The sequence below is a fragment of the Mytilus californianus genome, unplaced genomic scaffold (assembly GCF_021869535.1).
Source record: "Mytilus californianus isolate M0D057914Y unplaced genomic scaffold, xbMytCali1.0.p SCAF_9, whole genome shotgun sequence".
In the NCBI taxonomy this organism is placed as follows: Eukaryota; Metazoa; Mollusca; class Bivalvia; order Mytilida; family Mytilidae; genus Mytilus; species Mytilus californianus.
In genome coordinates, this window is record NW_026262745.1 from 8625904 (window position 1) to 8648776 (window position 22873).

The window sequence follows — 22873 nt, forward strand, 5'->3', positions numbered from 1 at the left end:
CAAATGCCTTATTTGTATCTATTGTCTCAAACTGCATTATGATCAACCAGAACTCCTACCAATTTTACTGTATATCCAGCTTTTTAAACAATTGACTTAACTGTCTTCAATGCTTGTCAATTATTTAAAGACCTTTTATTTTGAAATAAGTAAATAGATAAAAATAAGAAATGAGTATTATGTTAAGTTCTGTACTACTTTGACATTGAAGTGTAATTTTCAATAAGATTTGGAATTTTAGCAAAACAAGATACACAGTGGATTCGTTATAATATTATGATATAAAAATCAGAAAGTACACAACGTACCAATTGATTTGCATTGAAATTCTTGTTCAGAAATAGATACATGTACCAAAATTGTCACTAAAATGTATCTTGTTAAATATCATGATTTTGAATAGAGTGTAGAAAAATCCCAACAAATTCCTGTGTTAACTAATCAGATGATCAAGGACTTCTAATTATTAAGATGTTTTGATTTCAATTATGTCTAATTAAGAGGAGATTGACATTATATTTCCCAAGGTTATGAAATGTACTCCATTGGCAGTTTTATAACCTGTAATTAGGGAGATTATCCAAACAAAATAATTAATTCATGCATGTATTAGTTATAAATATAATAAATTTACATCTTTGAAATTAGCTGAACTAGTTAATTATTCTTCTTTTTACATTTTAATTGTTAAATATATACTATATCAAATATAGTTAAAAATTAATAAATACAAAATACCTAACTTAAGTCATTATGACAGCAAAACTTGAAAAATATAGAGACATGTGAAATAAACTAGACTATAAAGAAGTGACTAAAGCCATGTGGTGTCATTGCAAGAACTTTATTACATCTCACTCATGTAGATAACCAGATTTTAAAGAATTTTTGAATATTTCAAATCCTCAGTGAGAGCTTCTCTCTAGAAACAAACTGTCAACTTAAACTTTGAAAACAATGCTTTCAATGAAGTTTTGATCAAGTTATAAATTTCCCCTATACATAACAAAATGTTTGTGTTTAACTTACTTTATTATCTTATGTAATTTTATAGCATGTAATTGACAGTAATCGAAAAGTAATCCAATTACTTTTGATAAAGTAATCGATTGCAATCGATTACATACAAAAATCAGAGTAATCGATTATTAATCGAATACACAAAAATCCCTCAAGTAATCGATTATTAATCGATTACATTTGTCAGTAATCGTGCCCATCCCTGAGGTCAACTATATTTGGTGTATGGAAATATTTAATGATGTACATGTCAGTCTGGCAGATTTTATTTGACCTTGACCTCATTTTCATGGTTCATTGCTTATGTTACGTTTTTGTGTTTTGGTCTGTTTTTCTTACACTTTAAGCAATAGGTCAACTATATTTGGTGTATGGAATGATTGTAAGGTGTACATGTCTAGCTGGCAGGTGTGATTTGACCTTGACCTCATTTTCATGGTTCAGTGGTCAAAGTTAAGATTTTGAGTTTTGGTCTTTTTTTCTAATACTATATGCAATAGGTCAACTATATTTGGTGTATGGAAATATTTTATGGTCTTTATGTCAGTTGGCAGTTTTTTTTTTACCATGACCTCATTTTCACAGTTCATTGCTCAGTGTTAAGTTTTTGTGTTTTGGTCTGTTTTTCTTAAACTATAAGCAATAGGTCAACTATATTTGTTGTATGGAAGAATTGTTAGCTGTACATGCCTGCCTGGCATGGTTCATCTGACATTGACCTCTTTTCCATGGTTCATTGGTCAATGTTTAGTTTTCTTGGTTAATGTTAAGTTTATGTGACAGTTGTAAGAAAGCTTTATATTTAGGACTATCAACATAATATCAATGATTAGTAAAGAAGGCGAGACATTTCAGCGTGTGCACTCTTGTTTATTAATGCGAAAATACAACAGTATCAGGTTCGCAATAAAAAACTCTTATTCCTTATTTTAGTAGTACGTTTCCTTCATAAATTTTTTTCAATCACATTCATTATATTTCACATTTTTGCCAGAGGTCAAGGATTCACAATTATAAATGCATGCATTAATTTCTGAATTTACAGTAAATTATTTATTAAATACATTTAATGAATTTAATTTCATAAATATATGTAATTTTTACAAAAACTAAGCTTTCAACAACTTTGACGAAGTAGACATTTATAATAGTGGAACTATATTTAGGTTGTTTTGATTAAAGGGCCTCGGTGGCTGAGTGGTCTAAGTAGTCAAACTACAATATCACTGGCCTGGCAACACTGAGGTTGTGAGGTCGAATCAGGCACTTGGCAGATGCGTTCTACTCGAATCTTAATTGACTAGGATTGTCAGTTTTCCTACTGAAGGTCATTGTTCTCTCCGGGAACTCTGGCTTCCTCCACCAATAAAAACTGACTGCCATGAAATAACACAATAGTACTGAAAGTGGCGTGAAACACCAATTATCTATCCACTTTGTCTTTTAAAGTTTCTGTTGATGGTTGTTATTAATTGAAATCTTAAAAAGAGGCAAAGGAGTATGAGGTTCACAAAGGGTCAATAGATAACAATTCTAAAATTCCATGAAATTTAAATTTACCAATTACCATTAAAATTTGATTTATGAAAAACAGGTTTAAAAATATCTGATAAATATAAATTAGATAGTGTTAACAAATTCCATAGTAATCTTGACATCATATATAGATATAGGAAGATGTGGTATGAGTGCCAATGAGACAACTATCCATCCCAGTAACAATTTATAAAATTAAACCATTATAGGTCAAGGTACGGCTTTCAACACAGAGCTTTGTCTCACACCAAACAGCAAGCTATAAAGGGCCCCGAAAATTATTAGTGTAAAAGCATTCAAATTGGAAAACCAGCGGTCTAATCTATATAAAAACGAGAAACGAGAAACACGTATGAACTACATAAACAGACGACAACTACTGTACATTAGATTCCTGACTTAGGACAGGTGCAAACATTTGCAGCTGGATTAAATGTTTTAATGGTACCAAACCTTCTCCCTTTTCTAAAACAATAGTATAACATCACAACATAGAAAGACACACTATAAAATATCAATTGGAAGGCTTAACTCAATCAAAAAACGCAAATTATCACACAATGAACGAATAAATTTGATCTGTGATACCTGAATGCAAATACATAGTTAATTAAAATTATAAGGGATAAATAATTAAGGTCAAAAGTAATTAACAGGTTTAAACAAAGTTAACACTTAATTTGTTGATAATTTTTGGAAATTTTTGCCAAAGGATGTATAGTTTTTGCTTCAGATATTTATAAGATTGGTACCATCATCATGCATAGACCAGCTTAATTTATTGATAAATTGTGTTTCACAATCAAGTTCATCTTTCTGTCACAATATAAAAATAAGAAGATGTTGTATGTTTGCCAATTAGACCAGAGACCAAATGACGTAAAAGTTACTGGTAGCAACTATAGTTTACTATACAGCCTTCAACAATGAGGTGACACTTATTTCACATAGCAAGCTATAAAAATACCACGACAAATGATCCCTCAGATCTGATGTTGAGCTTTTCCGAAAAGACATTATAATCCCTTTTGACCACATTGCTGGAGCTTAACCACAGTTAAAACAAACATTGAACACTCTAGTAAGCATAGTTTGGTACTAGAAATAGTAAAATCGAGTCAATATCACTTCGAAACATAGTAACATCGAGTCAATATCATTTTCCAACTTACACTATTCACGCTTTTTAAATATACGTTATATATGGACATGTTAAATTATATTGAACCTCGGAAGTCGTCCTCGGTCAATATGACCTGACAAATATAAAACATCTCAAAACTTATTTTTGATTGAAGAGTGTGGCCAAATGTTCAAAACTTATTTTTGATTAAAGAGTGTAGCCAAATGTTTCCCTTAAGGTAATGTACCTTTAATTTGCAGTAAAACAGCAAATTTGGCCAAAAAAGGGATAATATGATACTTAAGAGGCGTTCATGGACACCACTGTCAAGAATGAAACCATCAGCAGGAAAAAATGTTTTCTTGATTTAACGTTGCATATTTGAGCTTGTTAATATTAATTTTTGATGTGATGTTTCCTTCTCTGCACCTTTGTTAAGGTAGATTAACTGTATACTGCCATCTTGGATTGTAAAATAGCAGTTCTTAATAGGTCCAGTTCTTTGCTTAAATTTGCAAATTTGGAGACAGATGGGCAATTAATGGGTTAGACTGTTTATTGGAATAAAGAAAAATATGTGATTTATTGCATTATTCAGACTGATTTATCAAATACCAAATATTTGTGTTTGTTCGAATCAAATTGTCAACTTAGCCTTTTAAGGGGAAATAACTCAAAAGTAATTTTTTTTTAAAAAGGAATGATTGAGAAATTTTCAATTTTTATTTATAGCAAGAAAACAAGGTCAGTGACACCATTTTTTCTTTTTATTTCCTTAAAGCATATTTTAAAACCTATCTTCGCATATTTTATTTCCAAATTCTATCTCATAGATTTCTTTTTATTCAATAAAAAGTGTTTTTTCATGAACAATCTATGCAAATTTGGGCAATTTTGCACGACTAGTAGCTTTAAAAATAGCACGATGACCCATACTTTTTATTATATTTTTGAAAAAAGCAGGGAAAAATCGACATTTTGGCAAAGTATAAGAAAATTCTCTCTGGGAAATATATACCAATGATCCACCTTAACAAGTTCAGTCCTTTGTTTTTCTCCTTTGATATTTTGTACTCAAATATTGGATTATTAAATTAAAATCAGTTGCTCCTCCCTTTACACCAAAGTTAAGGTTATGAAGGCATATTTTCAGACAATTTTTAAAGATCAAATGGTATAGATTCACAGGAGAAGATTTGTGTCTACAAAATTGACATACAAGGTTTGCTTTGATCTTCAATAAGCATGAAAACATGTACAAATTAAATAGATTATTCCATGTTTTATTACCATTCTAAAAGCTTAGGCAAAGTAATCCCAGAGGAACTCTTGACGTGTATGAATATTTTGTTTTGTACTAGATCTATAAACCATGTTTGGTTTGATTAGAAAAAGAGTGGGATGTACTTGTTTATATTCTCCCTGATGTATTAACCATATTTTAGAATCAGTATCTCATTTCTTATTTGTTACTCAATAAAGAGACACTATAATCTGTTTGTCTCTTAATTCATCCACGTGTTTATCAAGCGTCACAATATCAGTAAATCTTTGTAAACAGACAAATGATTTTGATTAAATTGTGAAAAGTTTATTATATATGAATAAAAAAAAAGAGATGTGGTTTATACATATGAGAAACCAAAAGAGGCAAATAACCAAAATACATCCAGAGGGAAACATACAGTCTACAACAATCAGGTGTCTCTACAATATTGTCAAGCTCCAGAGGGAAACATACAGTCTACAACAATCAGGTGTCTCTACAATATTGTCAAGCTCGTCCTCCAGAGGGAAACATACAGTCTACAACAATCAGGTGTCTCTACAATATTGTCAAGCTCCAGAGGGAAACATACAGTCTACAACAATCAGGTGTCTCTACAATATGTCAAGCTCCAGAGGGAAACATACTGTCTACAACAATCAGGTGTCTCTACAATATTGTCAAGCTCCAGAGGGAAACATAGTTTACAACAATCAGGTGTCTCTACAATATTGTCAAGCTCCAGAGGGAAACATACAGTCTACAACAATCAGGTGTCTCTACAATATTGTTAAGCTCCAGAGGAAAGCATACAGTCTAGAACAATCAGGTGTCTCTACAATATTGTCAAGCTCTAAATTGCTTGAGTCTGTTGTTAGTAAATTTATCAGACTATCAAAGATCTGTCATGAACACCAAATTCTCCACAGGCAACCAATGATAAAGTTCCTGGCTTGGGAAGGGCACATGAATATGTGATACTGTTAAACTGGTACTACTTTTTTGTCTCGCCTGCAAAGAAAGTGGTGAAAGGTGAGACAGGTGTTGCTTTTCCAGCTCATGTGGTGTCAGCATAGTTGTCTTTTGAGGCGTCAACAATTGTTAAGTTTTCTGCTTAAGTCAGTTTGAATGGAACTACTTGTGATAGATCAATGAAATTTTCTATAAAGTTGCATTACTATCAGTACATATCAGTTTGACAACTATTTCAGGGCCCTGTCCCCTAGGTCATGGTCCTGCGACTTTTTCAATTTTCAATGTGAAGTTTTCTACTTAAATCAGTTTGAGAGGAACTACTTGTGATAGATCAAAGATATTTCACAAGTAGTTCCTCTCAAACTACTTGTGAAATATCTTTGATCTATCACAAGTAGTTCCTCTCAAACTGATTGTGATAGATCAAAGATATTTTCTTTACAGTTGCATTACTATCAGTACATCTTAATTTGACTGTTTTGAGGCCCTGCCCTGTAGGTCATGGTCATGGACTTTCAATGTATTACCAATTTTCAATGTTAGGTTTTCTGCTTAAGTTAGTTTGGTAGGAACTTCTTATGATAAACAATGATATTCTCTATAAAGTTGTGTTCCTATCAGTACATCTCAATTTGAGCATCATTTTGATGCACTGTCCTCTATGTTATGGTTTAGCAACTTTGAATTACATGTGTACTTAGAAATGTTGCTGTCCATCAGATTGTCTTTTTCTTAATTTTCTGCTAACAGGCGAGACATATCTCTGTGTCAACAGTTTATACATGTATATCAATATCTCAAACCCTCCCTGTTTCAACTGGAACAATAGACTTAACCAGAGAACACTAACTTTTTAGTTTTCAGACAAATCACCCTTTGAGGCAACAACAATAATCAATTGTTGGATTTAAGGAGTTGATTGGTTGATTGTTGGTTGTTCAAATTTAAGTGATGTATATTTCATGCCTTTTTAGGGCATGAATGAATTAAGCAATGTATGAAACTTTTCCAACAGTAATGGAGAGGCTGCAGACAATCCTCAATTACTGTTAACTGCAATAGGAAATATGTTAAATTGGTTCTTGACATGTAGATAGCATGATATTCAAACAGAAACTACCCATGGAGGTCCCCTTTCAGTTTCAGCTTCACTTGAAACGTACAACTCTCAAGAACAGGTATTCCTATCCTTGGGTTTGGGATTGTCTTGGCCAACACTAGACTTTTTAATACTAAACGCTAAACAGTGGCTGAACGTTACCAATCCAATAGGATACTTATAGAAACTTTCCCTTCCTAAATGAATGGAAAATATTGATTTCTTAAGTAATTAGTAGATTTATTATATATTGTGTATTCACATAACAATTACCAATCATTTTATAGGAACAGAGATCAAACGATTGTAATAAACCTATTTTGAGGAGACAATTCATTAAACTTTATGACTTCTAATGTGAATTTTACCATTTAATGTTTCAGATGATGTCTTAATAGACTCAGAAGTTCAAAAGATTAAACAGACCACCAGTAACATAATACCATGGCACAGTCACCTAATGATAGTAAGTTTGCATGTTGTCTATTGTTTTTATGACAGGTTGAAAATGAGTATCCAACAGCTGCATTGAAATAAGGAAATGTGGTATAATTGCCAATAAGACTGCTAACCAACATAATAGTCCAAAATTATATCTTTGTGAATACAGTGTACCCTGTCTAATGTGAATCCCTTTGTTACAGAAGATTTTTGTTCTGATTAGACAGGTAATTGCTTTAAACAGGTCAAATAACTAAAAACTATACGTTAAAGGGTTCTGATGCAAGAGTTTGGTTTAGACAGGCCTCTGACTTACCAAGGGTTTGTTTAAGACAGTTCTCTTTTGCTTTTAACAGATTAATTGCCAGTTTTCTGAAAGCTTCAGAGTTTAATGGCCCCTATATCATAGTGAGACCAATTTAATTAAAAGCTAATTTGAGACTAGGAATCTCTGCCTTATTTGTATCCCATAATAGATATTAAAGTTCATGAGGGTAAAACATGTTTTAAAGAGACAGTTTCAGCAGATTCACAGAAACAAAGGTAAGTCATCATTGAACGAATTAAAATTATATAATAATAAAATATAAACTAAATTTATATCAACAATATTAAGGATAGTTTTCATTTATTTGATAAATATTTAAAATAATATTCATTGTCATATATTATTGACATATATATACATGTTACCATTTTCTATTCTTTGTAGGCTGTAGTGAAGACATTGATTATCATATAAATATAAACAATTCATGAATGTCATAATTATTCCAAAACATCTATATACATCAATACTTATGTGGGAGTTTTAAGTTATGTAATGAAATAAAGATTAAAATGCTTGTGAAAAATATTGATCAGACAGCTCTGTCTGATGAGGGTACCTTACTTCCATCAAGTGTCCTTGACCTTTGTCTTATTTCACTTTCACCATACATCCCAATAGGATTGTGTGACTAATGCATTGATTATCTGTATGAATGTTGAAAGGGAGGTAACTCATCATGAATCACGAACAAGGGAAGCACATTGCTAGATTGGTAATTTGCTGTTATAATTTGGTAGGTTTGGAAATTAGTAATAAAGTAGAGGAACATTTTGTAGACTATCAAAATCCATTCTGTGTTCTAGTGATTAATGTTTCTACACTGTAGAATTTACACTCCAGAGAATATAGGGTTTTAATCTCTAGTTGTCTGTTCATTGGTTACTTGCTCTGATTCTTTATTTACGTTTTAGAGGTGCAATACAATGTAACTTTACCATAGATGAACTATTCAAATTATCAACTAAAAGGCTTATGTTTGAGCGATTATGGCTCATTGGCTAGATAAGTGTTATAGGGGTAAATTTTTTTACTACAGGGTTGAAAAGTGATGTGGACTGTGTAGGAATTTAGTGTGAATCTTCAGTATTTGTAAACAAGGCTATGTAAATGATGATTTTTTAGTCATGATTTAGGCATAAGGTTGTTGATGTCAAGCTGATATGCTATATCTGACTCAATGTAACTTCAAAACAGAGGAGGTGTAAAGGTGTTTGAGTGGGGTGTTATGGGAGAGTTGAGGTATTGGATGCAGATTATTCTTGGTCTTCTATTATCTATGTTCTCAAGATTTAATATGCTTCTGAACTGAAGTTCTGACATAACTACAAATTAAGTATTAAATAGTTAAATAGTTCATTTCAAACCCGAAGCAATACAGCTTATAGCTATATCAGAAATATATACATATACATTATAACAGAACAGACGTCTGCCTGAACAGAAGTATAGGTTCAGCAGTAACTGTTTTTAATGGAATTATTGAGGCAAGATATAGTGGTTTGACTTCACAAATGTTTGCTCTGTTCAGTGAAAGGGGGGTAACTTAATGTGAAATTTTGCATTAGAAAACTGATTTGTCTCCCTTTAAGCAAGAATTTGAGTGTTACTAACTGTATTGATTTTACCTTCCTTTAACATGAATCATGCCAGACAGATTGTTAAAAGGTTTCAGAATTGACTGAAATAACGAGTACAGATATCACTTTACTTGTCACAAAGCATTCATTAACCTGGATTAACATTCTCTTGGAATTTAATTGTAGGTACCATCAGATCTGAACAAACGTAAACTATGTCAAGTTATTCTAATAAGTACCTTTTTAGGACAATTTTCTTTAAGTACCACTACTTTTATATCTGTACATTGTAATTACACTTAAAAGACAAATGTTCTTGTACCATTTAATGCTAAGTACTTATTATCATTACATGTTTATGTATTAAACTTACTAAGCTATGTTGCTGCTCCTATACTTGACAGAAATACATGTCCTGCTCATCCCTTACACACTACTATCAGGCAGAGACAAATTGGTATTTACAATAACATTGTATAAATAAACTATTAGTCTGTAACACTTCTTTATAAAATGATGGAAATTTTATGTAACACCATGGACTCTCACTACGATTTTATTTTCATTTAAGTCTATTTATAGCCAAGAACTTTTCATTCTGGGCCATGTCAAGTCAACAGTTCTGAAAAAGATCATTATAAACTTTATTAAAGTCTAGTTTGTTATTTAAATTTGTATGTCATAATGAAATGTTGTAAAATTCAAATTGAGATAATTTGCTTTTAATAAAATTTTGCGGTCGTATATGGTATGACGTTGGTGTCGTCTTCGTCCGAAGACACATCGGTTTTCGCACAATAACTTTTGTTTAAGTGAATGGATCTCTATGAAATTTTACCATAAGGTTCAATACGACAAAAGGAAGGTGGGGATTGATTTTGGGGGTTATGGTACCAACAGTTAAGGAATAAGGGGCCAAAAAATAAACATTTTTGTAACTTCCCGACAATAACTTGTGTTTAAGTGTATGGATCTCTCTGAAATTATACCACAAGTTTCCATACCACAAAGGGATAGTTAGGATTGGCTTTGGGGGGTTATGGCCCAAACTGTTTAGGAGTTAGGGGCAAAAAATGGGAAAAAACAAGGGTTTCCTGGTTAATGAACAATTTAAAAGCAGTGTAAGGGAGGTAATCCATAAACAAAATTGTACAATGTTGTACAATGTTGGATTACCTCCCTTACACTGCTTTTAAATTATCTATTTAAGACTTTTATGATGTATTTAAATTGGTAATTATGGTTGCAAACTACATTGGAAATTTGAATTGAGATTATGACCATATCTTGATGGAAAAGGGTCAATTCGCAACAGCATAGTGTATTGCACAAAAGCAAAAAATTGAATATATATTCAAATCATATAACCAATTCTAAGTTCTTTGACTACAGTTATTCGGTGTCAGAAACCTATTATGTGTCAAATATTTAATTACAATCCAAATTCAGACCTGTATCAAGCGCGAATATTGTGTCCATTTTTGCCAACTGTTCAGGGACGGACCTCTGCGGTTGTATCCAGCTGCGCTCAGCGAAGCATTTTATTTTTAATGAAATGATGATGTGATTAGACTTACTGAGCTTTTAGACTTGTAGAATCTTTATCCATTTTGGGAACTAATTTCTGTCGAATTTCCAAAAAACTTTAACTTAAAGAATTCTGAATGTGAGAACATTGACACATTGTTTAATAGACCTGTATTAGAATTTAAAGTTTATACCAGAAAATCAAATTTTTCCCTTTATTACTCAGATTCCTGGGCCCCACTATAGATGAAAAGGGGTAAGAACTTCAAAGAAAAGGAACGACTTAAAGTGTATTGTGCAATCATATATGACTTCAGTACTTACAGGTCAGTTTGAAAACATGTTGAATTCATGTGCAGGGCAAGCTTATACTCCCTACAAAAGTCATGTTGAAGAGTTTAACATAGAAAGTAATGGGGCTATGAATTAGTGGTGTTATTCCTTAAGGAGAAGTTTTTACTCTATGGTTATAGTGGTAAATGGAACCAAGCTTAAGGTTGGATTCATGCAGGATTGTGTTTCTGACTTGTATCTACACTTATTGACAGGCCCTAGCTAGGAGTGCTAATTACAATTACATCAAAGAAACTCAATTGTTGCATCAGACAGGTTCAAAAACATTGATGTCCACTGGCTAAAGGATTCCTGGATGTGATAGTAGATAGGTTGGCAAATTGCAAGCCACATATGTTGAAAAAGAAATTGGCTTTAAATTAGACATCATTACAAATATCATTACATCACACATCAGCAACTGACATATGCAATAATAGGCACAAAATGTATGGCTTGGAGACATTAGCACTTTAAAAAAAAACTTCTAAACATATCTTGATTCCATCATTCCAATGCATATATGCATGATGTATAGTCTTATCTGAGTTTTGAGATAATGGTTAGGTTTGTGTCTTGCTATGAACAGAAAGTTGACTGTTGTTGTCGTAACTTCATTATTATATGATCTGATGGAACATACCAGTACAGAACACAACTGCACTTCTGCAATGCTTCAATGAATAGCCAAACAATACAAAAATTACATTCTCGCACTTCTTTTGCTCAAATATTCCTGAACCACCCATATGTATTGGTCCTCCAGTTAGACATTGGAAGGCTACATCTAACCTGTATATGCCAATATTTTCATAACAGTACCAACATGAGTGCTACTCTTTACGGTAACCATTATTTTCTTCAATCTTGGTGTCCATAGAACATATCTAAGGACAAATAAGGCTGATGGTCAACAATGATAGCAGGAACCTTTGACCTTTGCATGAAGAAACATGCCTCAGTCTCTAAATCAGATAATGATCTTATAAATGCATTACTGAACTGCATTCATCATCTGCGGTTGTGGCCATACTTGGCACTGACTAATTCAAATACGACATTCATAGTTGCCTCCCTTTGTAATCTTAACTGTAATATGGATTGATATCTTCCTTATTCTTTATTTGTCCTGAAAGACTTGCGGAAAGGAATTATTACAATTTGCTATAATATGACTATAAAAATTTGACCTGACCTGAAGTTCGATTATTTTTTTGTCTTGTTGTGAATTAGTTGATGGTATTGTATTAAGAGAGATCATTGTTAACATTTCTTGCTCTTCAGTTTCCTCCTGTCAATATTAATCACCTTTGATAATTCTTTATCTCAAGGAAGTAGAATCTCTGGAGATAGTGTTGCACAGTACCATTTAACATATTCATTTGATAACCTACATTTTGAAACCTTTCAAAAAACATTATTGCATCCTCAGTGGAATGATGAGCTATGAGGTCAACATATTCTTGTATATATCTGCAATTTATCATTGTGTGAACAAAAACAAAAAGTGAGAAGACTGTTTTATTGTATAATCTAACAGCTGCCGATTCATATTCTTAGTTTTGTACAAACCACATTTTTTGATATCTTACACTTTGCTATGATTTTACAATATGTGACCCATAGCTTACCACTCCCTGACTTTTCTCCCTACCACTAGAACACCCGTCAGCATGAATCCCTCTACCTATGAGTGGAGAGGTGGAGCCCCCCTCGCTATATTTTACTTTAACCATATGTTATTATTAAACTCTTGGGCAATAATCACTGTACAAATCGTCTTGCATAATCTAATGAAAAAAACGAAAAATCAGAAACTATACTCCCTATTATTGCTTCTCAGAATTTCAATGTAAAGGAATTCAAGAGTTACATAACAAAAGAATTATTTCTGTAATATAGAAATCTTTTCAATAGCACCTTTCACACTATTTTCGTATTTTCGTAACGATAAGTTTCTGCGGAATCTAATATGGTAATGAATCGTGAAACATTTACCCTGGCTTAATCTCCTTCAATTTTATCATGGAAAGCTCTTAGGAATGCTTCAGATACTTTCTGTGAAATGCAATTACTGTACGATGCTGTAATTTTATAGTCCATATAATGCAACGGAAGAGAACCTCGTCTCTAAATATTGGTTTAGAAATCACATTTGCATTCTATGGCAGATAGATGCAAATAATGGTCTTCAGAAATGTGTCGTCTCTTTTGGTAAAAATTATGAGTTTCCTGTATGTTGCTATGGAAACACAAATTTTATTAAATGATGGAAATTGATCATACAAATGACAATTTATTTGTGAGATAAATAGACTACATGGCCATTCTTGGTAAATGGACATTGTATACATTGGATAATTGTCTGTCATGAATCTACGTAGAAAAGTGTAAATTGAATTACCAAGTTTCCTAGAATGTAGACAAATGTGACAATATATGTTTATTCCTTCTTAATATAATTTGAAAATGGAAAACAGACTTGATTGGGAGTCATATCTTTAAGTACAAAGTAAATAAAATGTAAATGTATGTCTCAGTTTGTCTGACTTTCTAAATAGTCTTGCAATTAGGGAATATGTTATTCCTGTAATTGTGTCCTTGTATTGGCATTTACAAATATATGAGAAACAAAATCTTATTTTCAAAAATGGCATTTTTTTTGCTGAGTGTTGAAGGAGGGTGTGGATGGGGGTCTACAGCATAGTGAATATTTGGCATAAAATATAAAGAATAGAGAAAAATGGACCAGAAAAATAAAGAATAGAGAATTATGAGGTGCTAAAATATAACGACTAGAGAATAATGGGCAAAAAGTATAATGAATAGAGAAAAATAGCCTAATAAATTAAAGAATACAGAAATGAAGGACCCCCATTCCAGATCCAGTTGAAGGCCTCACTCTGACATTGAGATGAAGAACAGCCAAAAAAGAGCTGAACAGCAAAGAAAACTCTGTTCCTTTGCTTTTTGTGTTTTTTGCTGTGCATATTCTGATTTTGTGTCATGGATGAATACGCCATATCCTTTCTTTTTCAAATATATTTGAATGTAACGTTTAATTATACTTAAATAAGAGAAAAGCCTTCGATATTAGTGTTGGAAAACTTTTGTATGATGCATTACAAATCAATATCTACTGGAATAGGGATACAGTTTTAATTGAACCATGTACCTATTTGATTTAATTGATTAAAACATTTCCTGACCTTGATTCAAATTTCACCTAATTTCTATTTTTGACAGCATTTGAACATTGTAGGAATAATGTTCATTCAAAATGTGAATGTTTGACTTCAATGATTGAACAATTTGGTCGTTTGATATTTTGAAGAATAGTTTATCACCTGTATAACAAATGTAACAAAGCCTGAGATTTATCAGTAGTTATATTCATTACAACCATGTCCTTGTCAAGAATGATCAAGTGAAATTCTCTATCAGAAACAGTCCTCGATGAAAGAGTATTAAAACTTATATATATTAGATACAAGCCATCAGAAGAAGAATAATGATTTTTGCATCATTGCTTTCTAAGAAGTGGTTATTGAGTTTCATCTTCTGGTCTCCTTGTGGTATTTTATTGTAATCGAGATCTGTCATTTGATTTGGGTCTGTTTCTCTAGAAATCTTGTTATTGATGGAACTAATTATGAAAGATAACCTTTAGGGAATTGAGCATACTTAGTAGAATTTTCTGTCAAGTTGTATTGATGAAAGCATTTTTTGAGTTGTATCCCTTTTCAGCAAAACTTTTATTGAGATTGATTTTAGAACATATTTTAAATGAAAAATTATTGTGAAGTTTTCATTAATGCGAATAATATGACTGGGATAAGAAGAATTCTGATATCCGATACATATATGTGTATTCAGCATTTTCTAAAATCACAATAACTATATATAATCTCAAATTTTGGTTGTTGATTTCAAAATCGCAATAATAAAAGCTTGCAACAATTACTGAATTTACAGTAGATTCCTGAATTGCAGCTATTATTAAATGTTTGAAACCAATGAATCTAAAAAACAAATAGAATGTTAAATAGATATTCAGACTAAATGATTTTATACTTCTGATAAGATCTATATGAGCATTTTTCAATTGATTGTTAAACTACTTATGTGATGTGAATTGGTACGCAATATTTTGCCAAGAGTACGTGACATATCAAAACATTGTCTAACTGTACTGATGACGGTATCATCTGCTGTCTTTTGTAATAACTTCCTTATATTATCTCTTTAAACCCTCCGTTAAGCCATTAGACACATGTTGTTGCTCAGTAATTGGCGACAATTCTTCCTGATTTAATTGTTTTCCGAATGATTTCTATCTTTTGGATATTTAGTGAACAGAGATAGTGGTGCAAATCAGTAAAGTCTCATTCCCAGAATTATTCTCACTTCCTGTAAATTTGTATTTTTTCTTATTTTATATCTTGGGAATCACTTCTTAATGTTCCTGCTTTAATAATGCGCAATTTAGGTTGTTATGCAATGAACTGAATGTACAAGTTAGCTTATTTGTGGAGCTTTTTTGTTGGGTTGCATGAAGTGCAATATTGGCTTATAGTACAGTGATATTAGTCAAGCAGGAGGGAAAAAATAGGGTACTTATTTTCACAGAAAGTTTGCACATTATGTAATCTTAAGCACTATCCATTTAGGAGTTGTTTAGGATTTTGTTCTCATTTTCCCAAATTTGGCAACAATAAAAATTTTTAAAAGGTGGTAGCTATTGTGTATTTCACTCCCTACATTCAACCCAGATCATTGAAACTTCACAGAATGTTTCCTCCTTAGGTATTATCCTAAGATACACATTTAGTATTTTTCCTAAACAACTGCTAAGGTGAAAATACATTAGGTTACATTCTCATGAAACACATGAAAATTACCATACATTAAAGTTAAAGTTACAGCACCAGCAATGCTGCTATTTTTTATCTATCTAGAGAACCCACGAGTGACTGGGGTATAGAAATATGATCCCTTGGTTTTCTTCCCACCTGCATTAAACCCTTGCCATAGTGGGGCTACCGTTTGGTTGTGCTGGATGTATGAATTCACAGCAATGTCTGGTCAGAATGGGGACATTAAATCAGACGCCTCTTGTAGAGATATGAGAGTGTCACACTGCATTTTTAAGAACCTGGCAAAATTTCTGTCCCTTATAATCCAACATACCATATAGTTTTCCAGTGTCAGTTCAAAAATCCTACATTTCATCCCTGCCATCCCACATTGTAGAACCTGCCTATTGTATTAATTGCTAATACAAAATTGTTGCCTTCATTTTCCATCAAATTTATTGTATAGCTGAGGGTCTGGACAGAAAGGGGGGGGGGGGTCTTCATTTCTTTATTTTTTTATGCCATTCTATCTTATTATGAATGTTGACCATTATTCTCTATTCTTTATATTTTAGCACCCCATTATTCCAAAATCTTTTTATGCCCCCACCATAGCGGAGGGGGCATTAAGTTTTACCCTTGTCCATTTGATGTACGTACGTACGTCCCAGAAATCCCATAAATTTTGGTGGCGTCACTTTTACTGTTCTAGAGTTATGCCCCTTTACAAATGGAAACATTGCTGAATTTTTCGTTTCCGTTCTCTAACTTTAGTTTGCCTCAATCAAATGTTATGAAACTTATACACAATGCTTATTACCACAAAACACAGATCAAGTTTGAATTTTGGTGGAGTCACTTTTACCATTCTAGAGTTATGCCCCTTTAGAAATGGAAAAATTGCAAAATTTTTATTTTCTTCTAAATATCAAGTAATTATTTTTAAAATTGGAGTTATCTGTCTTGTCCATGATTATAGTTGAATCAACTACAATCAATGCTTTATACAATGCAATGTTTAATTTTGACTTCCACTGATAAAACACAGATCAAGTTGAATTTGGGTAGTGTCACTTTAACCATTATTGAGTTATGCCTCAACCAAATGTTATGAAACTTATACACAATGCTTATTACTACATAATACAGATTAAGTACGAAATTTGGTGGCAACACTTTTACCATTCTTGAATTATGTTCCTTTATAAATATAAAGATTGCTGAATTTTTCGTTTCCGTTCTCTAACTTTATTTCTGCCTCATTTTTCTTTAGTTTTAGGACCATTATTCACGATTCTGTAAACCAGACCTTATAGCGCTTGTTGTTCTAGTGAAATTGAGGGCTCTTCCAACATAGTCCTGTGCCAAGCTTAATTGACGCTTTAAATACAGAATTGTTCAACTTTTCTTTTCTTAATTGACATGTTTACTCTTTTTAAATTGATATGAAAATTAAGTTTCTATTGTTCTGAAAATGATTGTATGGAGTCTTTATCTTTTCCTTTTTCATATTTTTTGCTTTATATTTCAGTGATAAAAAGATAATTTCCTTGTTCAGTAAAAGTACATTTATTATCCATAAATATACAAGAATCATTGACTCTTTTGTCCAAATTGGTCAGTAAGCCTTTGTTATGAGAATATCAATACCAATAATAATCATATCAGTTTTATCCTATTATATATAACTTTTATCTTTTATAACTTTGATATATTGTTATAAGAGAGATAAGATTATACTAATTGTATCCTCATAATACAAATTATTCACAAGAATACTAGATTCCCTATTCACAAGGACTTTGTCTAAAAATAATGGCAAATACCAGAAATTATCAAAGTAAGTACAATACTCATTGTGGTTAAAAAAAGATTGTTTTGCCCCAAGAAAAATATAAACTTAGACGTTTTTTTAATGAACTAATTTTTTCTCAGTTACTTGAACTGATTTGAAGGAAAAATTGTTGATTTGAGAGGATGGTTCTAGAGTATTTCTCCTCCCCACTCTGTACCCCTACACATACACATAAAGGATTATTTTTTATGTGTAATTTTTTTAAGGTCAACAAAAATATTGCTGGACAAAAAATCTCAGAATAGGGTCCACCCAAACATAAATTCTGATAAATCCTCCATTTGATGCCAAAGATTGAGTGATAAATGTATTTGTCCCCTACTCTAATAGAGTGAGAGAATAAGAAATGTTTAAGGGAAGTACAATTTTAAGAAAGACATTTTTTGAAAAAGAGAATTGTTTGATAGGCATATATTACATATGTATGAACAGCACTTGATTTTGAAATAAGTTTATCTTCTTTTTTTAATCTTGTATTCAATTAGAAAATTAAAATGCTGTTACAGTACATGCAAATAAATGAACAGTTTGGAAAAAAATTTCTGCTTAGAAAAGGATAACAAAACATGTGGGAAAGTTGTAAATTGTATCTGTTGCATACTAAATGGTACTAAATGTTCATTTCCGTACAATTATTGCTTATTTTACTTGTTGGGCAAACATTTTCAGTGTGTGTTTCTAGTTCCTTTAATTCTGTTTAATGATGAGTATCAGTGTTTTCCCTGATATTGAATCCTAATCTCTGTAAGAATCAACAGTTCATGTTGCTTCAACGATTTGCAATTTCCACGATGTTGTCGTAACATTTAATATATTATGTGATTAAAACCCTCTCTATGCAATAAACCAAGATCTAGAAGGATTAATTTGACTTCAGTTGTGCAACATCTCATTCAAATGGCAGCGTCCTGAATAAGGACTTTTTTCAATAAAATTTTTTAAGAGTGTTCCCTCAGGGGTGTGAGTCAGAACTGTGATTTAATGTCCCTATCACAGTTATATTATTGATGCAATATCCTGTGTTAAAACTATTTCAAGCCTCATTTATTGGGATTCATGTGTGAGAGAGTTAAAGATATTGCCAAAAGTTTTTTCTTATCTCATTACCACATCTTAAGATTCATATTGCTTCCTCTTTTGATAGAATCGTAAATGCTTTTGTTCGGTTTTTAATAACAATTTGATCGTCCTTATTGGATGAACATGTTGTTGTATTACTTGGTAAGATGCTTAAAGGCATTTAATAATTCCTGTTAAGTAGTCGAGCTGGTTTTATGAAATCCTGTTAAGGTATTCTTACTACAAAGGAAGCCAACAGATTTTAGGAGAGTCTCAGCCATTTCAATTCTTTAAAAAGAAGCCATAAAGATACTATTTATAAGAGACTGATAGCGGCAAGCGATTTAAGACTGAAAGATTAACCAACATTTCTCTTATAATTAGGTCAAATATTGGTTAAGAATCTTCATATACTATAAATGCATCATTTTTATGCCCCTGCCATAGCGGAGGGGTGGATTAAGTTTTACCCATGTTCGTCCGTCTGTTCGTCCATCCATACATACGTCCCAAAATTGGTTTCTGTTCTCTAACTTCAGTTTGCCCCAACCAAATGTTATGAAACTTAAACACAATGCTTATTACCTCAGAATACAGATCAAGTTTGAAGTTTGGTGGGGTCACTTTTACCGTTCTAGAGTTATGCCCTTTACAAATTTTTCCGTTTTCATTTTATAATAACTTAAGTTTGCCTCTACCAAATGTTATGAATCTTATGCATATTACCACTAAACACAGATCAAGTTTCAATTTTGGTGGCGTCACTTTTACCGTTCTAGAGTTATGCCCCTTTACAAATGGAAAAATTGCTGAATTTTTCGTTTCCGTTCTTTAACTTTAGTTTGCCTCAACCAAATGTTATGAAACTTATGCACAATGCTTATTACCACAAAACACAGATCAAATTTGAATTTTGGTGACGTCACTTTTACAGTTCTAGAGTTATGCCCCTTCACAAATGGAAAAATTGCTGTTTTTTTCTTTTCTGTTCTCTAACTTAAGTTTGCATTAACCAAATGTTATGAAACTTATACACAATGCTAATTACCACAAAACTCAGATCAAGTACAAATTTGGGTAGTGTCACTTTTACCGTTCTTATGTCCCTTTATAACATTATATGCAAGTGGGGGCATCATCTGTGACTCATGGACACATTCCCCATTTATTTTTCCATTGGATGAAGTTTTTAAAATAATATAATGTGAACTATTATTAATTTTTCAGAAGACATCAAAGCATGAAATGTTGAATTTATTCTAGTAAAAATTTAAGTATAAATTCAAAAAGGTTTGTCAAGTACAGTGTTTTGTTTAACTTTGTCCAATAACTTTCTTCTCATTCTTCAGAAATTTTTATACAAATATATATTTTTTATTTCAAACTTTTACTTTTGGACCATCAGCATTCAGTGTCAGATAAAACACAACTGCTGATAGTTTCTATTGGTATGATAGATTAACACACGAACACAATACTATATCAATTTTAACTTCCCCTCTGTTGATATACTTCTTATTGTGTTGCAGCCTCAAAGAGAGGCGGAAGGTAACAAAAAGAAAAATAACAAAAATACCCAACTCCAAGGAAAATTCAAAACGGAAAGTCCTTTATCAAATAGCAAAATCAAAAGCTCAAACACATCAAACGAATGGAAAACAATTGTCATATTTCTGAATTGGTACAGGCATTTTCTTATGTTGACAACAATGTGTGAGTAAAACAAACAGACATAATAGGTAAAAATGTCAAAAAATTGTGTACAGCACTCAATATTATGTTATAATCTTAATCACTATAAAAACAAATAACTATTTCAATAAAGAAAAACAAAATGGCGGGATGTATAGATACTGAGCCACGCCAAAAGTATATTACCAAAAATGAATTAAACAGAAGGAATAGTCAACTTATGGCAGTTTTTTAGTATAAAAGTTATTTACAGAACAATGAATAGGATATTACAAACTTATAGATAATCCAGCACTATGGAAGATGTATTCATCACCTATGATTTTATGCTACATATTTCGTATAAAAACACAGAGAGCCTCAGTGGCCGAGTGGTCTAAATAGTTGAACTACTGTATCACTAGCTTGTCAACACTGAGGTTGTGAGTTCAAATCAAGCATGGGGCAGACATGCGCATGACTCTAATCTTAATTGACTTGAGGATTGTCAATTGTCCTATCAAAGGTTATGGTTCTGTCTGTGCACTCCAGCTTCCTCCATGAATAAAAACTGACTGCCACAAAATAGTACAATAGTGCTGAAAGTGGCGTTAAACACCAATCAATCAATCATATAAAAACACATTTTTTTCGAAAAAATATTTTGAATGCATTTATGGTTTTGAATTCATCAAATCATGCGTTGAAAAACGTGGAATTGTTTTATTTTGTCATGATTTTGTCTTCTGATGTTTTTGTTTTCTCCTGATATGAACATGTATTATGATTGTTGAAATTAATTTGGTGAACATATACATGTATTATGATTATTGAAATTAATTTGGTTAATATATATAGCAAATATCTGGAAAATATAGTCAGAAAACGAGACGACTTCGCAATAAGAATATAAACAAATAAACCTGTGACAATTTATAATGCTTCTATTGGTACCAAGTTTTGAAAAAAAAGAAGGTTTTATATGATATTATTGCAAAAAATTGTATGTGACAAATACTTTTTGCATATAATGCTGTACATCCTCATGTTATATGCAATCCATATATATTAAGCGTTGATGTACTTTACTACTGGAGTCTGGATCAAACTTTGTACTTTAAAGTAACTGCACAATTTTGACTAATTGGTTGCATCAGAAAATATGAAGTTAACTCAAATAAGATTTTTGAGATACTGATATTTGATTTATAGGTCTATAAATGGAAAAGTCATGTTATATTTTTTCTAAACTGATATCTGTTAGATTTGACAAGTTTTATGTGACCTGTAGTCTGCTTCCTATGCAATGTTTGATTGACTTTCAAACAATCTCAAAATTTGGATATATTTGATTAATTGAATTATGTTTATTAAAGATTCGTCAGTCAATTGTAGACATTTGTGCAATAAAAAATGTTATTTCTGGAAATAGAGCTTAGTAAATGAGTTAATTATTGTGACTTTTGTAAACTGAGATGTCCAAAGAGAAGATCAGAAATGTATTGATAGCTTTTAAGGCAATTTTTCTTGCTTAATATTTCTTATTTTTCAAAAGATTAATGCATAAAACTTCCTACATAAAAGATAGAGAAATAATAAGTCAGCACAATAGTACATATTGCCATAAGATTAAGGTATTTTCAGAGGAAATCAACATCTGTGGTTTCATTTTAATGATCAACAAATCCACTTTGTACATCAGTTCAGAAAGGGGAAAATCTATCTTTGCATTATCAGCTACTTTCAAATTTTAAAAATTTAATTTACTTTAAGGGGATGCTGATTTTATTTAACTATTTAAAATCAGAATTTTAAAGGCATTGGATATTTTTTTGTAATAGATTTGACATAATATTACTGTTTCCTACAACAACCCGCCCAAAGAGCAGATAACAGCCGTAGGGCACCAATGGGTCTTCAACACAGCGAGAAAATCCCGCACCCGGAGGTGGTCCTCAGCTGGTTTTTTGTTGACTTGACCTCGACCTCATTTCATGGATCAGTGAACAAGGTTAAGTTTTCATGGTCAAGTCTTTATCTCAGATACTATAATCATTATCAAGGTCTACTATATTTGGTGTATGGAATGATCGTAAGGTGTACATTTCCAACTGGCAGTTGTCATCTCACCTTGACCTCATTTTCATGGTTCATTGGTCAATGATAAGTTTTCGTGGTTAAGTTTGTTTCTTGGATACTGTAT

General features: G+C 31.9%; 1 protein-coding gene across 1 annotated transcript in view; it reads left to right on the top strand.

Moving 5' to 3' along the window:
- LOC127716606 (protein Fe65 homolog) overlaps nucleotides 1-22873 on the top strand; it is a 109422-nt gene that overhangs the window by 14956 nt on the left and 71593 nt on the right. The window contains exon 3 of the mRNA XM_052222849.1: nucleotides 7404-7486. Within this exon, the coding sequence (XP_052078809.1) occupies nucleotides 7465-7486 (22 nt within the window). The 5' untranslated portion in view covers nucleotides 7404-7464. The remainder of the gene's footprint in view (nucleotides 1-7403; nucleotides 7487-22873) is intronic.